This window comes from Tupaia chinensis, unplaced genomic scaffold (genome assembly GCF_000334495.1).
Source record: "Tupaia chinensis unplaced genomic scaffold, TupChi_1.0 Scaffold000291_1, whole genome shotgun sequence".
Lineage (NCBI taxonomy): Eukaryota > Metazoa > Chordata > Mammalia > Scandentia > Tupaiidae > Tupaia > Tupaia belangeri.
In genome coordinates, this window is record NW_006159776.1 from 994,952 (window position 1) to 1,010,019 (window position 15,068).

A 15,068-nucleotide genomic window follows, 5' to 3' on the forward strand; every position below is an offset into this window, starting at 1 on the left:
CCTCCTCTTTACAGGTGAGTAAAGTAACATGGCCAGAGTCAGAGAGTAGAAAATCAGTGATAGTCTCTGCTGTAAGCCTCCTTGCTTACAAAGTATAATTTTAAGACATTTCTACCGACTAGAGCTATGCCTTCTAGTCCTCCTCCTTACCTCCCTTACCTGCATAACGAAAATAGAGCGGTTAGGTAGTAGAGAAGAAGAGTTTGCCTTTTTAGAGGCGTGTGTGTGTGTGTGTGTGTGTGTAAGAATTATTAGGAGAAATTCTTTTCTGTGAGGAATTACATGAGTACAGCATTTAGCACTACAGGCGATCTGGCAAGGCTATTTAGATAAGCACTGCTCATGGTACTTGGCTATGATGAATTAAACAGTGATAATCTCTGCTTTCTTAGCCACTTCACTAAAGATAAAAAACGTAAGCCTTTTAAAACCAGGTTGCAGGAATATTTCATAACCCCAGTCTTGTCCTGCCACTACAATCAGTTTATCAGTAGCGATTTGCTTTACTTTCTGTTCTTGTGGCCAGGAACCTACAGTTGAGTATAGGCTTTTGCTGCTTTGTTTTGGTCAGCACCTGCTTGATAGAGCAAGCATTATATGGTCTGGAAGTGTCCACAATTTGCCTTTGTACCACGATGAAGCATACTTCCATGAAGTGACCTGACCTTTGCAGTACACACAGCCAGTGCCTTGCTGTTCTCTAGTCTCCAATATTAAGAACATGGCAACACTCATAATGTAATGCTTTGGCTGTATACAGCTTTTTGCAGGAAGTGTTGTGTATACTGAAGTGATACTGATTCAGAACCCGTATACCTGTTGTTCTTTGAATTTATTTTCCTTCATAGTTTACTGTTGTTCATTTAACAGAATCCCTTTAAACCTTTTATTTAAACCAAATAAAACTTAAGAATTAAAAAACTGGGTCCGATTCTATGCTCAGATGTTTACTAGCCCTGTTGGCTTTGGGTAACTTATTTAACGGCTCTGGATCGCCGTTTCTTATCATGAGGATTAGGGACAATGTATGATAAGCACCTAGTACAGAGCCTGGCACAGAGCAGATGTTCAATATGAAAAAGCTGCTATTATTATATTTATTATAAAATGCAAAGATGATCTTATTATGTACAAGCTTAGGATTTGTTTTGTTATGGTAGTAAATAGTGTTTCCCTGTGGACTTCTTTGTACTGCTTATGTGCAATGCAAGAAAAACAGTAGAATAGTGTTTGCAATAGGGCAAGATAGCTCTTTGTTCTCTTCAGCAGACAAAAGAAGCTCATTATCGTATCAAGTAGTGACTGTTGCTATTGAAATGGTTTATTTGTATGTTTTTTTTTTTTTTCTGTTTCTTTCCTAGGGATTTATTTGTGGCTTTTCAGTAGCAACAGGTGCAGCAGCGAGACTAGTGTCAGGATACGACAGCTATGGAAATATCTGTGGGCAGAAAAATGCGAAGTTGGAAGGAATACCAAACAGTGGCATGGACCACACCCGTCGGAAGTGAGTAGACTTGCTGAATGATGAACATTATGGAAACTTTGAAGGGGGACCAGAGAAAATCCTGCTTTTCTTACTGCTTTCAAGATAATTACCTTACTGAACAATTTTATATAACTCCTGTTGGTGTTTTTGATTTTAAAAAAAACTGTACTTGAATCATTCCTGTTTTCAGTCTATAAATACATTATCCAGGAAACTGAATTAGTTGCTATGTTAAAATGGGCCACCTTAAGGTTTTAATGGGTAAAGACTCGGTTTGAAAAGTTACTATCATACTCTGTTTTCTCATTAGTCTTTAGGTGGTACACTAAGTTTTAACCCTGAAAATAACATGACATTTTTCTTCCTAAGAGTGTACTTGATGGAACACAGAGGGATGATAATAGGTTTTGAAACATTAAAGTTATTAGGACATATGATGCACCATGTATATGTACATCAATTTTCAGTTTTACAGAGGATCCTTTTCTTGTCATTCTGTAAAATTTATTTTGAGTTCTTAATATTCATCCTGTGGATTTCATGAAATTTTAACTTAACTGACTTTTTTTTCTTCGAAAGAGCTATTATTTCATGTGTAACATCTATAAGAAAAATATATTTCATCCCCTAGGGGATGACCCCATGATAATCCATTCTCCTCCCAGAATCTTTTTTTTTTTTTTTTTTTGAGAGGTTTTTGCTATAGGGCACGTGCGCTCGCTGGACAGACAGACAGACAGAGACATAGAGACAGAAAGCGAGAAATCACCCCCCCATGGGGGATGGTCATGCCACAATCCCTTTTCCTCCATTCTCCTCTCGGGATCTTGGGCACTCACGCACACGGCGTGAATTTTGAGCCACCAGGTCCAGGACGCGAACTGCGGTCAACTATGTGGGAGTCCAGTAACAAAGCCATTGCGCTAACTGCTGGTCCCTGAGCTTTTCTCTTAATAGGCACTTTGGGAGGCTTGTTTTTATCTGTCCTTGATGAGTGCATGAAAAAATTAATAAGAGATTTTAGACCTTGTATTATTTCTTGTAGCAAGACTTCCCATATCTTCTGTTACTTTTTTTATTTTTAAATTTACTTTTCATTTTGAAATAATTTTAGACTGGTAGAAGTTACAAAAAGAGTACAAGGCGTTCATTGTATTTTTTTCTGCATATCATTTATGCTGTAAAATATTATCTCTTTAATGCTATTGACATGTACCAAATAAAAAATATTCCATTTAAATAATTGAGGAAATGAGAGGGAAAATGCTGTACTTGGGTTTACTGCTGCGGTCGTAATCATTATACAGTTTCTTTCCTAACTTGCTATCTGATGGCTCCCACTATGCCCTCGCCTAGGTGAAGACCACTGTTTATACCTAACGTGATGGTGTTTTATTTGGTCAGTGCAGCAGATTTCAAACCCTTGGATTATCTGATGTATATTTTGGCCTCTTGCAAAGAGAGACTGCTTATTATTCTGAAAAAGTGCTCGCTTTTCCCTGAATGTGTAGCATAGTTGAGAGCCATTCATGTACAGCTGTTGGGAAAAATAGTTTCCCAAGTATAGCTATTTCTTTTTGTTGTTGTTAATTTGCTATAGGGCACGTGCACAGTGGAGAGAGACAAAGAGAGAGGAGAGAGAAAATGAGAAAGCCCCTTGGGGGGGATGGCCACAGTGCAATCCCTTTTCCTCCATTCTCCTCTCAAGATTTTGGGCATGAAGGCACACACAGTGAGGTGGTTTTTTTTTTTTTTTTTTGAGAGTTTTATTTTTTTGTTTTGTTTTGTTTTATACTATAGGGTGCGTGCACTCGCCCGAAAGATAGACAGAAAGCGAGAGATTACTCCCCAGGGGCAGATGGCCACGCTGCAATCCCTTCTCCTCCATTCTCCTCTCAGGATCTTGGGCATGCACGCACACTTGCCCAGCATGAGTTTAAGCCACCGGGTCTGGGATGCAAACTGTGGTCGACTACATGAGAGTCCAGCGACATTGCCATTATGCCATCTATTGTTCCCCAAGTATGTTTTTTAAACCACCAGGTCAGCCATGTGGGATCCAGCTACCTTAATCACCACACAAGTTGCCTGGCCCACAAAGGTATAGCTATTTCTTTTTCTTTCTTTCCTTTTTTTTGTAGAGGTTTTTGCCATAGGGCACGTGTGCTTGCCAGACAGGCAGAGACAGAGAAACAGAAAGCGAGAATCTTTTTTTCTTTTTTTTTTTTTTTTGGGAGGGTTTTTCTTTTTTTCTTTTTTTGGAGAGGTTTTTGCTATAGGAGGGTGCATGTGCTCACCACAAAGACAGAGACAGAAAGCAAGAAATCACCCCCCCAGGGGGGATGGCCACACTGCAATCCCCTCCTGGGATCTTGGGCACGTATGCACATGCGCCCAGCGTGAGTTTGAGCCGCCGGTCCAGGACTCGAACATGGTCAACTACATGGGAGTTCAGCAACATAGCCATTAAGCTATTTCTTAATTCTCATGTGTGTTTAAAATTTATTTTTGAGCTCTACTTCATTTCGGCAGTATGACTATTCTAGTGCTAACCCATCTAATACTTTTGTCTGTAAAGGGTAATTTGTTGTAATGAATAATAAATTTTTGAACATACTTAACATAAATTTTTGGGGGGTAAGTATATAATACTTAGATTTGGAAAAAGGCAGGAGGGCAGCAGTCTTTGTGTTTGTTACTTTTATTCCATCCTCTTTTCTCTTGCCAGATGCATTGGTTGCCTTCTTTCATACTTAATTTTCTCATACTTCTTTGGCTTCATTATGAACTCAGACCCTTCCATAGTGATAGGCCCTTTTATACTGTTTGGAGTGCTATGACCTTGATCACTTTCTCTTAACCTTACCTGGTACTTATTAGGACCTCCATATGCATTTGTTGAATAAGTCAATGACTGACTCTAAAATCTCACATGTAACTCTTTATTGCCTTCATGCATATTGTTTCCTCTATCAGAAAAAAAAGAATCTTCCCGTCCTTCATGTGGCTAAAATCTACTGATCCTTCCATTCAAGCACAAATGTTCCTTCCCAGAGAGGTCTTCTTTGATTTCATAATTTATTACTTATTTTTTTCTTTTATTTCCTTCTCTTTTTATTTTATTTTTAAGAGAAAGTGCTTTAATTTTTTTTACATAGTATTTATTTATTGTTTTTTTTATTTTTAGAATTAGTCTTTTTTTTCCATTTCATTTTCTTCCATACATTCGATCACATTATTATTTGTCTTACAAAATGGATATTTTGACAGGTGAACATTTCATAATTTAAATCAATTATGCCAACTCATTCTCTGCATATCCTGTAATTTTGTGAGTTTGTTATGTTATATTACATTATGTCCCACCTAGTGCAGTGAGAGGAAATGAGGTCTGATTTATTCACTGTTGAATCCTTACGGCCTTGCCCAATGCCAAAAGCCTAGTAGGCACTCAGTCATATTCTTGTTGAATGGACAGATAAATTTATTTCCTTGGACATGCTCTAAGAAGTGAATCACCGAATCTGAGGATCTAAATATTTTAAGATTATCAATGCATATTGCTGAATGGCTTTCCATGGAGACTGTTCCATTTACATTCCCACCAACAGTGTCTAAGATTGCGCCATCTTTGCTAGTATTATTAGTTTTATTCTTTACTAATTTGTTAGACCAGAAATGGTGTTTTATAGTTTTAATTTGCATGTCTTTGATTATTAATGAGTGTGAACCTCTTTCCCCACATTTGTTAGCCTCTCATGAAGACTGTTGTGTTAACGTATCTATTTTTGATCTTATCTCAAATCTGCACCAGCCTTTATATCATGATAGGATTAAGTTCTTGGAAACAGGGCTTTTATTTTGTCATTTCTCTGCTCTAGAGCCTCTGTCTTTCCACGCTTCCCACAGTTTAGACCCTTTTCACCTATTCCGGCTCTTCTTGCTTGACCTCAGTGTGGTATTATTGTCTGTGGCATTCAATTGAATCTGCCTCTGTGCACTTCCTTATACCTGTCTGCTGATGTGAATTCTTGAAATACTTAGGAGTCTAACCTCTTTACGACATGTTTTCGGCCATCCTTACTCTGTAGTGAACTTTCCTTTCCTTTGATTTCCTAAATTTTTCTTATACTTGTTTTTTTTTTTTTTTAATCTGTAATTTGCTCTCTAATTATATTGTGTATTTCTCATCTGTTTGTATTAATTATCAGTTGCTAAGTTACAGTATTGTCATAAGCTCAGTGGCTTAAAGTAATTATTATTACTTATTATCTCAGTTCCTGAGAGTTGAGGATCTGGACATAGCTTTCCTGGATCTTTAGTTTCACTGTCCCTCACAAGTCTGCAGTTAAGTTGTTGGTCAGGGCTGGAGTTTCATCTGAGGCTCAACTGTTCCCTTCCAAGATCATGAGGTTGTTAACAATACAGTCCCTCGAGTACTGTTATACTGAGGACCTTAGGCTCTTATTCACTGTCACTCATGACCCCCGTCAGTGCATGCTCTGTCGTCACCTCCATATGGCAACTTACTTCATTGCAGCCCACAAGGGAGAACATTAGTAGAGAATGCTCTAGCAAGACGCAAGTTACAGTCTTACGTAATAGAATCACGAATGTGCTGTCTGCTGCCTTTGCCATATTCCACTGGTTAGAAGTCCAGTCACAGGTCCCATCCAAACTAAAGGAGAATAGATTACACGAGGGCTTGAATTTGGAGACAGAGATTACTGGAACATTTTAGAGTCTGTCCAACTCTCTCCCTAGAACATCATGTTTCCTATGACTATCAGATTTGAGCACCTAGGAGTTACATAATGAAGGTTTATTTAATTACAGTTCAAAAAGGAGGAGAGAGAAAAATTAGGAGAGAAATACCTTTGACCTATTTTGGATATTTAAACTACCAAGATGACTACAGGAATTCTATTAGCTGTAAAGAAAAAGCCATGTTTTATTTCTTTATCATTCTAATTGTAATGTGTTTTTACTTACTGTAGTAATAAGGATGTAGAGGAAAATGGTACGTATTGTTTTCAGGAAGACGCTGGCTTCAAATGGATTATGTTCCCCAAGTTGATTTTTAAATTGGTTGCTTGACATGTACAAAACTTTTCTGCATAGAAACAATGCTATAAATAAGGTTCTGTGTCTGGGTCAACTCTGAGAAGCTTATTTATCATAGAACTGCGAAGTGCTAGAGGTAAAAGGAACCTTGACATTATCTAGTATGTACCCACCATAAAGCCATCGAGTATTTGTGGGTGCCAACTAAAGCTTGGAAAGAAGAATGCCTTTTTTTTTTTAAGGGAGACTTTTGCTAATTTTTGTTATAGAGTGTGTGCACTCACCAGAGAAACAGAAACAGAGAGACAGAAAGTGAGAAATTACCCCCTGGGGGATGGCCACACCACAATCCTTTCTCTTCCATTCTCCTCTTGGGATGTTGGGCATACATTCACATGTGCCTGGCATGAGTTTTAAGCCACTGGGTCTGGTACTTCGACCTGTGGTTGGCCATGTGGGAGTCCAGCAACATAACTGTTATGCCACCTGCTGGTCCCAAGAATGACTTGTTTTGTCACTAAGCCATGGCAATTATATTTTATAGAACATGGTTATGACTTGTAGCCATTTTTTGGCAGTAGAGAGTGGGGTGCTAGTAATATATTTTGAATTCTCACTGGCAATTCCAGGCTTATCTCTTCTGTTACATTCCAGGTTGTCTACAATTTTCACATCTAAGTAGGTTTACAGTGTATGCGTTGATTTTTAGACAGAAAATTATTATTATTCTCAGAGACGAAGCTGCCTGTCTTCCATATTAGTTTGGACAGATCAGGGATGTTCCTATTTAGTTATAAGATATCTAAATTACTGGATGTGGAACTGTGTGAGGACAGGTGGTCTAACTTTATTGGCCTCTGTGGAAATCAGAGTAAGAGTGGGGGTGTTGTGTTTCTTCCATTGATGTTCTCTTGTCCTGGATGCCTGGAGATGGAAGGGGATTTAGTAAGGTGTCAATAGCTCTCAGCTTGTGCATAGGTCATTCATTGTAAAGCTGGGCGATGGTAAACAGGGAAATGCTTTTAATATTTTCTATATAGACATATAATTATTAGAACTCTGCCCTCCATTCTGCAAACAACCCTAACACAGGGCTTCATGTCCACTTTCTTCATTACTTTTAAGAAATTTCCTCGTACATCCAATCAATATAGATTTTTTTGTAGGGTTTCTGAAGATTCATTTTTGCACAAATCGAATGTTCTCCTTTGTCTTTTCATTTTTCTTCTAAGGAAGCCATTTAAAGTCCCAGCCACTTAATAGTCCCAGCCATTTATAGTCCCAGCCCTATAATGCTTCTAAATTTCAAATAATCAGTAGTTACAGGTTGTTAATGAACTAGAGGTCGAGGAGGGTAATGACATCTATGTGTGAGTAATATCTATATGGAGGGTATTTCATTTGAGAACTTTTTCAATTTTCTGCATCATCTTTAGCAAGGTGCCTAGTGAAAATAATCAGTGTTAGTGTTTGTTTGTATTTTCCCTCTCTCTCTCTTAATAGTTCTCATTCCTCAGAAGCCTAGAGCCTAGAATGTTTATGCCGAAGGGCCCTTTAAGTTCATTGAGCATCTTCAGTTTATGGGTGAAGAACTGGGTCAGGGGCTGGATGGTGGCACAGTAATAAAATCTGATGCTCTGTGAGGCTGACCCACGTGGAAGGGTTCTGGGTTTATGTGCAGAGACTTCCCTGAATGTGCTGGGGACCTATGTGCCCATAGCCTGGGCTGTCAGTAAACTGTGGCATTGGGATTCTGCTGGAGGTGCTGTCTGTTTCTTTCTCTAACTCATGGAAAAAATAAATAAACTTTAAAAGAAACTGGGGTCTAGGAAACATGAATGACTTGATCAAGACTAGTAGTTGCAGATTAGCACTCTACTCTCATGTCAGTCTAGTCCTCTTTGCATTATATACTGTGCTGTCTCCATTGAGCTCTGTAGTAAATCCAGTTTCCCATTTTTTCACTTTTTTTTCTCCCTCTTAACATTTAAGGGTGAAAGGAACTTTTGGAAGAACATGGAAAGACGGTGGAGCAAGTTATATAAATTAATAAAGTCATAACTAAAGCAACTTTGAACAGAGTCAATTTACAAAGGCTTTGAATAAGTGGAGACAATCTTGTCTATTTCCTTTGCTACTAGATTGAGAATGATGATGATCTCTATTATTCTCATTTCATATTTGGATATTTAAACACTTACTGAAAAACACCTAGCTTAAAACTGAAAATGTTGCTTTTTAGTAAGGTAGTTCATGTTTAATAGACAATAGTGTTATTTTAGAGAAACTCTCCATTTTTATACTCTCTACATGGATACAGATCAGGACTTCAGTGGCCAATGATCCCTCTTTAAAATCCAGAGTCATACAGATTTGATGTCTCTAGATCCGTCGACCCCATGATTGCTCATTAGCTTACTCATTGATATAAAGGATTGTTTTAAGTGAGCTGGTAGTGATATTGTACCAATAGAAGGAATGTGTTCACTCTAAATGATTGCCAGAATTTCTGGGCCTGTACTATAATATATAACCATCTATTTTAGGGAGAAAGTTTTCCTTTTTTTAATGTGTAAAAGATACCTCTTTTGAAGACTAGAATTAATCTCATTGACTGTGCATACCTGTCCCTGTTTGAAAAAGAACTAGACAAATAAGAAAAAAAATTGCTAAAAGACTTGCTTGGAGGGTTTTTATCAGCGAAGTACAGTTCTTCATGTTTATGTGACTAGGATTTATTTTTATTTCTCTTCCTCCTAGTGGTTTAAATCAGATTGCTGTTTACGGAATGATTACCTTGTGCCATTCTTCAGAATTCTGTCTATTGTTTTATTTAGCCCTCAGCGAATGTTCATTGAAGATCAACTGTGTGCTAGGGCCTCTATTAGGAATAATAAAATAGAACTTGCCTAAATGGCTGGAAAAAGGAGTTTGATTAAATACGTTAACTCATTCATGAACTATATTTCTTGATTATCTTCTTTGGGTTAGGGATTTGAGATTATACTCTTAAGCAAAACAGGCACATTTTTAATCTCATGGTAATTTCATTCTAGTAGAGAATATAGAACTTAATAAAAATATATAATCACAAATTATTGTAGCTATAAGAAATCTTATGAAGAGAGAGGTACAGGGCATAAGAGAATAGTCATATTGACAGGACCTGGCCTCGTTTGAAGCAATATGGAGTCAGTAGAAATGATGCTGTAGAAGTGTATTCATTAACATGGAATATTTACATAACATTATAAGGGACAAGTAGGATATAAGGCAGTATGTATTGATGGTTTTGTATGCATATACACACACACGAAAAAAGTATAGAATGACATGAAAATTAAGTGTGGTTAACTGTTACATTATGGATAGTTTTTATTTTGTTTTATATTTATTTTTCTAAGTTTTCCACAATCAATAATGAAAAAGGTTGAAAAGAAAAAAAGATATTTATTGTTTCTGTCCTTGAAATGCTTGCATTATAGTGAGGAAGACAGAATAAACATAATTATTATAGTGCAATGTGAACATTATGTTAAAAGTAAAAGTGTTACCTATTGAAAACTGAGTAAGTCTAGTTTCTGGGGTTCCTAACAGCAGGCTGGTGGGGAGAGGAATGTAAGGCAATTTCATGGTAGTACTGGACCCACTGTTGTATAAAGGGTCTCAAAAAGTTTGTGGAAAAAATTAAATTAAAATTTGATTCTTCCATGGACACATTTTCCATGAACATTTTGAAGCTATGAATTAGTTTTGTATCGTTGCTGTAACAAATTACCAGAAATTAAGCATTTTAAAGCAACAGGATTCCATAAATCAGAAGACCGTGCACATCAGGGTGTTGCTGGTTCTCTGCTCCAGGTTTCAAAAGGCTGAAATAAAAGTGTCAGTAGGACCGGGATCCTTTCTTGAGGCTCTGAGAAATGACTCTTTTCCAAGCTTATCCAGACTGTTGACTGAATTCAGGTCTATGTGGCTGTAGGACTGAGACCTATTTATTTGCTGGCTATCAGCTAGAAGTCATTGTCAGCATCCAGAGACAGCTTTGATTCAAGAAGACTTCATAAAGTTCACAAAATCAAAGTACAAGTTTATTATGGTTGCAAAAATTTTTGAAATCCATGCATAACCTTTTTCATAATGAACTTTTTGAAGATTAATTATATAGCTGGTGTTCAATGATTCATGGTCCCTTTCCTTCAATAACGTTGGCTCAAATCCTTCTTATTCTTGAATCTCTGGCCATCTCATCTTCAGAGCAGCATCTTGGTTCCAGGTTGTACAGGGAGTCTGAAGAATTTCTCATCCCATAACTGGAGGTTTCGGGACAGAATAATTTTAGTCCGAGTTTTCGAGCTCCAGTTAGGTGGGGCGAGGGCTCAGGGGAAAGTCAAATAAAGTGAGTCTCTGAAAAGAGGGTACGTAATGGTGCTTGGGGAGAAGCTGGTGAATGAATGGTCAAGTGGGTTTTGAAGCTGTGAGGCAGCTGCAAAAGTCCATCTAAAAGCAAGGATGGGAGTCCAATTAGAATGCTAAGCTTAGTTCTTGTTGATTACGGAGTACTGTGGGCTAAGTCTATAGGTTGGAATTGTGGGAGGCTAGGCCAAGGCCAGGTGGAAGGACACACAGAAGAAGGATCCCCTGATTCTTGTGTAGTTCTAGAAGCTTAGAAGAGAAGTAGTACACTAGCACATTGTCCATTGCACTGGTGCTGGAACTTTATAGTGATCGACTGAGGTATACTTCAGAGCAGCTCAGTAGTTCACTGCTTGTACCCACTATAAGGGACAAATTTAAACCAATGGAAATTTTGAAAAAGCCTCTACAGAATTTGGAAAGTTTTTAAAAAGCCTTTGACATTTTGACTTTGCTTTGGGAGTGAACACTCTCATCTTCTCTTTCTCCTGTCAGGTAGTCTGATTCCAACATTAACCTGCCACCTCTCCTCATTTAGTTTAACATGAGAAAGAACAACTTAAATAGATACCTCACTTGAACTTACATTTATGGACTTACTTTCTCGCAAATTTGCAAGCATTCAAAAAGAGTAAGACTTAACAGTGTTCTAAATAGAAACTTACTGTTTACTCACTAATTTTTTTTTCATAGAAAGTATTAGAAGCTATAAAAATGATAGCTAAATTTTCAGAAGGTTAATTCATGGAGGCATTTTTGGAAAAAAAAATTGGGGGCATACTTTGTGACCACACAGCTCTTTATTCTGAAAATTTTATGTTTTTTAACTTGCACTCACTGGAGAGACAGAGCCAGAGAGAGAGAAAAGTGAGAAAGCACACCCCCTGGGTGAGCAGCAGGAGAGATGGCAGTTCCTTCCTTGGGATTTTGGGCAGGCATGCACATACCCTCTGTATGGTTCACAAACCATCAGGCCCAGGTCTCAAACTGCATAGTTGGCCATGTGGAATCCAGCCTCTTTAACCACCACCTGGCTCTTGCCTGAAATTTTAAACTCTTTATAAAGGTAACATTTGTATTGCCAGTACAATTATGCCTCTAGAATAATACTTGCTATGGATAATTCTGCTAGCAATTTGAAAGAAGAGATCTAGTCACATACCTTAGAAAAAGTAAGAGTTGGGGACCAGCAGTTGGTATAATGACTACATCGCTGGACTCCCATGTAGTCGACCACAGTTCAAGTCCTGGACCCGGTGGCTTAAACTCACACGAGGGGCGTGTGTGCATGTGTGCCCAAGATCCCGAGAGGAGAATGGAGGAGAAGAGATTGCAGTGTGGTCATCTCCCCTGGGGGTGATTTCTTGCTTTCTGTCTTTCTGGCAAGAACACGTACCCTATAGGAAAAACCTCTTAAAAAAAAAAAAAAAGAAAGAAAGAAAGGAAAAGTAGGAGTTGAAAGTCTTACCTTTTGTAAATTCTATATATGGAAGTGAAAAACCACTTAACAGGATTGTGTAACATGTATGCAGGTAGGCAAGGATGGGATGGTTGTTTGACTAGGTGTGTATGTCCACCAACCATATCTAAGTTAAACAACTGATAGATAGGCTCAACCTAGAATCTTAAAACTTAAGTTGGTTCCAGGTTAGCCTGGTGCCTGTCAAGATTTTACAGCTTTTCTGATTGTGCATGAACTTACAGATAAGTACTTTTAACATACTTTAGGTAATTATTAACCACTTCAACTATGAATTTATAGTCTCAGCTTGCCGCCTATTTATGTTTACGTGGGTGAGAGGGTTGAACAAGATGAGAAGTTAGAGGCCACACAGTCTCTATGCAACCACCCTTACTTCTGACACTAATTATAAGTTCAGAGTCCAGAAGACCACTTTTAAGCTCAGTAACTTACCAGAAAGACTCAAAGAACTCACAGAAAGCTATTGTGTTCATGGATATGGTTTATTACAGGAAAAGGACATAGATGAAAATCAGCCAATGAAAAGAGTACATTGTTCTTGTCCATGGAAAGAGTAGAGTAATAGGGAGTGAGAGCACATTACGTTCCACACTACTTTCCCAGCATTGCAGGACGATGATTCACACAGAGTATGGCCAACCAGGGAAGCTCGCCCAAGCCTCTGTGTATCGAATTTTTATTGGGACTTTGTTATGTGGCTCACTCTGTCTTCAGTCTCCAAACTCTCTGGTCAGACTGAGGCCACTTGATCCAAAACTCCCAGTGTGCATAACATCGCAGGCCTTTCCAGAGTGGTCAACCCCCACCTTAAATACTATCAAGTGTGCTCTCACATCTAAATCACCCTGTTAGATGCCATGGTCCGAGACCTTCAGGTAAACAAAGATACTTTATAGGGCTTGGAGATTAACTCCCAAAGTCAAGGACAAAGTCCAGGATCTCTTTCTGAGTGAAGTTAAATTCTGTTTTTTGTTTTTGTTTTTTTTTTAAAAAAAGAATTGTTTATTTTTAATTTTATTTATTCATCTATTTATTTTAATTTGACCACAGAGAGACACAGAGAGAGAAAATGAGAAAGCAAGCCTCCAGGTCCAGGATTTGAACCATCATCAGCCATGTGGGAATGTCCAGCACCTTAACCACCATGCCACCTGCTGGTCCCAGATTCTTACAGAACTTCTTTAGATTAAGTTGGATTTTATAAAGCACATTTTCAAAAGGAAATTTAAAATATTTAATTTGTATAATTATGTGGAGGTATAACTTAAATATAATTAAGTTTTACATGTTTGCTTTCAGTTTTGGTAACTGTATAGTTGTACCATAATCAGCCTGTCTCTTACCCCCAGAAATGACTTTGTGTCTCTTTGGATGCTGTAGATGCCTTGTCTATGTCCTTGTCTCCAGGCAACCAGTGATCTGTTTTTTTGTCAGTACAATTTTCCTTTTATAGAATGTCATATAGTGTTTTGTGTCTGCCTTTTAAAGTATAGCATAATAATGTTACTGAGATTTATCCGTGTTAATCAATATATCAGTAGTTTGTTCCTCTTAAATTACTAAGTCCATTGTGTGACACACCCTGTGTTGTCTATCTACTCATTAAGTTTTGCATATGTGAGTTATTTCCATATTTACTATCATGAATAATACCATTCTGAAAACTTGTATATTTGATTTTGTATGTACCTACAAAAGTAAATGGAAAATGTATAATGTGAAACACTGTGCATGGATTTCAGATATTTTGGCACCGAAATAACATTGTACTTTAATTACACTTTTTCATAAAAATTTTGAAGTCCCCACACGTATTTCATTATTCTTGGGTAGACACCAAGGATTGGGATTGCTGAGGATATGTTTAATTTTATAAAAAAATTATCAGATTGTTTTTCAAAGTGCTTATACCATTTTGCAGTCCCACTAGGAAAGTAGGAGAGTTAAAGAGTTCCTCCATCTCCTGTCAGCTTATATTCAGTCTTAATTTTCAGCTCTTCTAATGGGTGTGTAGTAGTATCTCATTATGGGTTTATTATTTCTTTTTTCTTTTAATTAAAAAAAATTTTGTGTGTGTTAAAGGGCATGCACACTCACCAGAGAGAGAGAGAGGTAAAGCAAGAAGGCACTTCCTAGAGGGGATGGCCATGCCACAGTCTCTTCTCCATTCTCTTCTCAGGATTTTGGCCATGCACACACACCCCCAGCATGACTCTCAAGCAGCCAGGTTCAGAGCTCTAACTGCACCCCCAGCATGACTCTCAAGCAGCCAGGTCCAGGGCTCTAACCCTGCAGTCAGCCATGTGAGATCCAGCTGTCCTAAGCTTCACTCCATGGTCTGGCCCTGATTTGCTATTTCTAATGAGCAGTGATGTTGAGCATCTTTTTAAATGCTGGCTAGCCATTCATCTATTTTCTTTTCTGAAGTATTAATATCTTTGTGTGTGTGTGTGTGTGTTTTAAGGAATTGGTTTGTTTTACTGTATTGTAAGAATAATTTAAATAATCCTGACATAATTCTTTGTCAGGAATATGTTTTACAAACATTTTCTCTATCTGTAGTTTGCCTTTTGCTTTCTTTTTAATTTTCTTTTTTAAGTTTATTTATTTCAAAAGAGG

The 15,068-nt window shown here is 37.8% G+C and overlaps 1 protein-coding gene across 3 annotated transcripts in view; it reads left to right on the plus strand.

The window, feature by feature from the left end:
* SLC44A1 (solute carrier family 44 member 1) overlaps positions 1-15,068 on the plus strand; it is a gene marked incomplete at its 5' end in the record, with an annotated part of 163,569 nt that overhangs the window by 9,153 nt on the left and 139,348 nt on the right. For all 3 annotated transcript variants that reach the window (XM_027772668.1, XM_027772667.1, XM_027772666.1), the window contains 1 exon segment: positions 1,362-1,504. In XM_027772668.1, the coding sequence (XP_027628469.1) occupies positions 1,362-1,504 (143 nt within the window).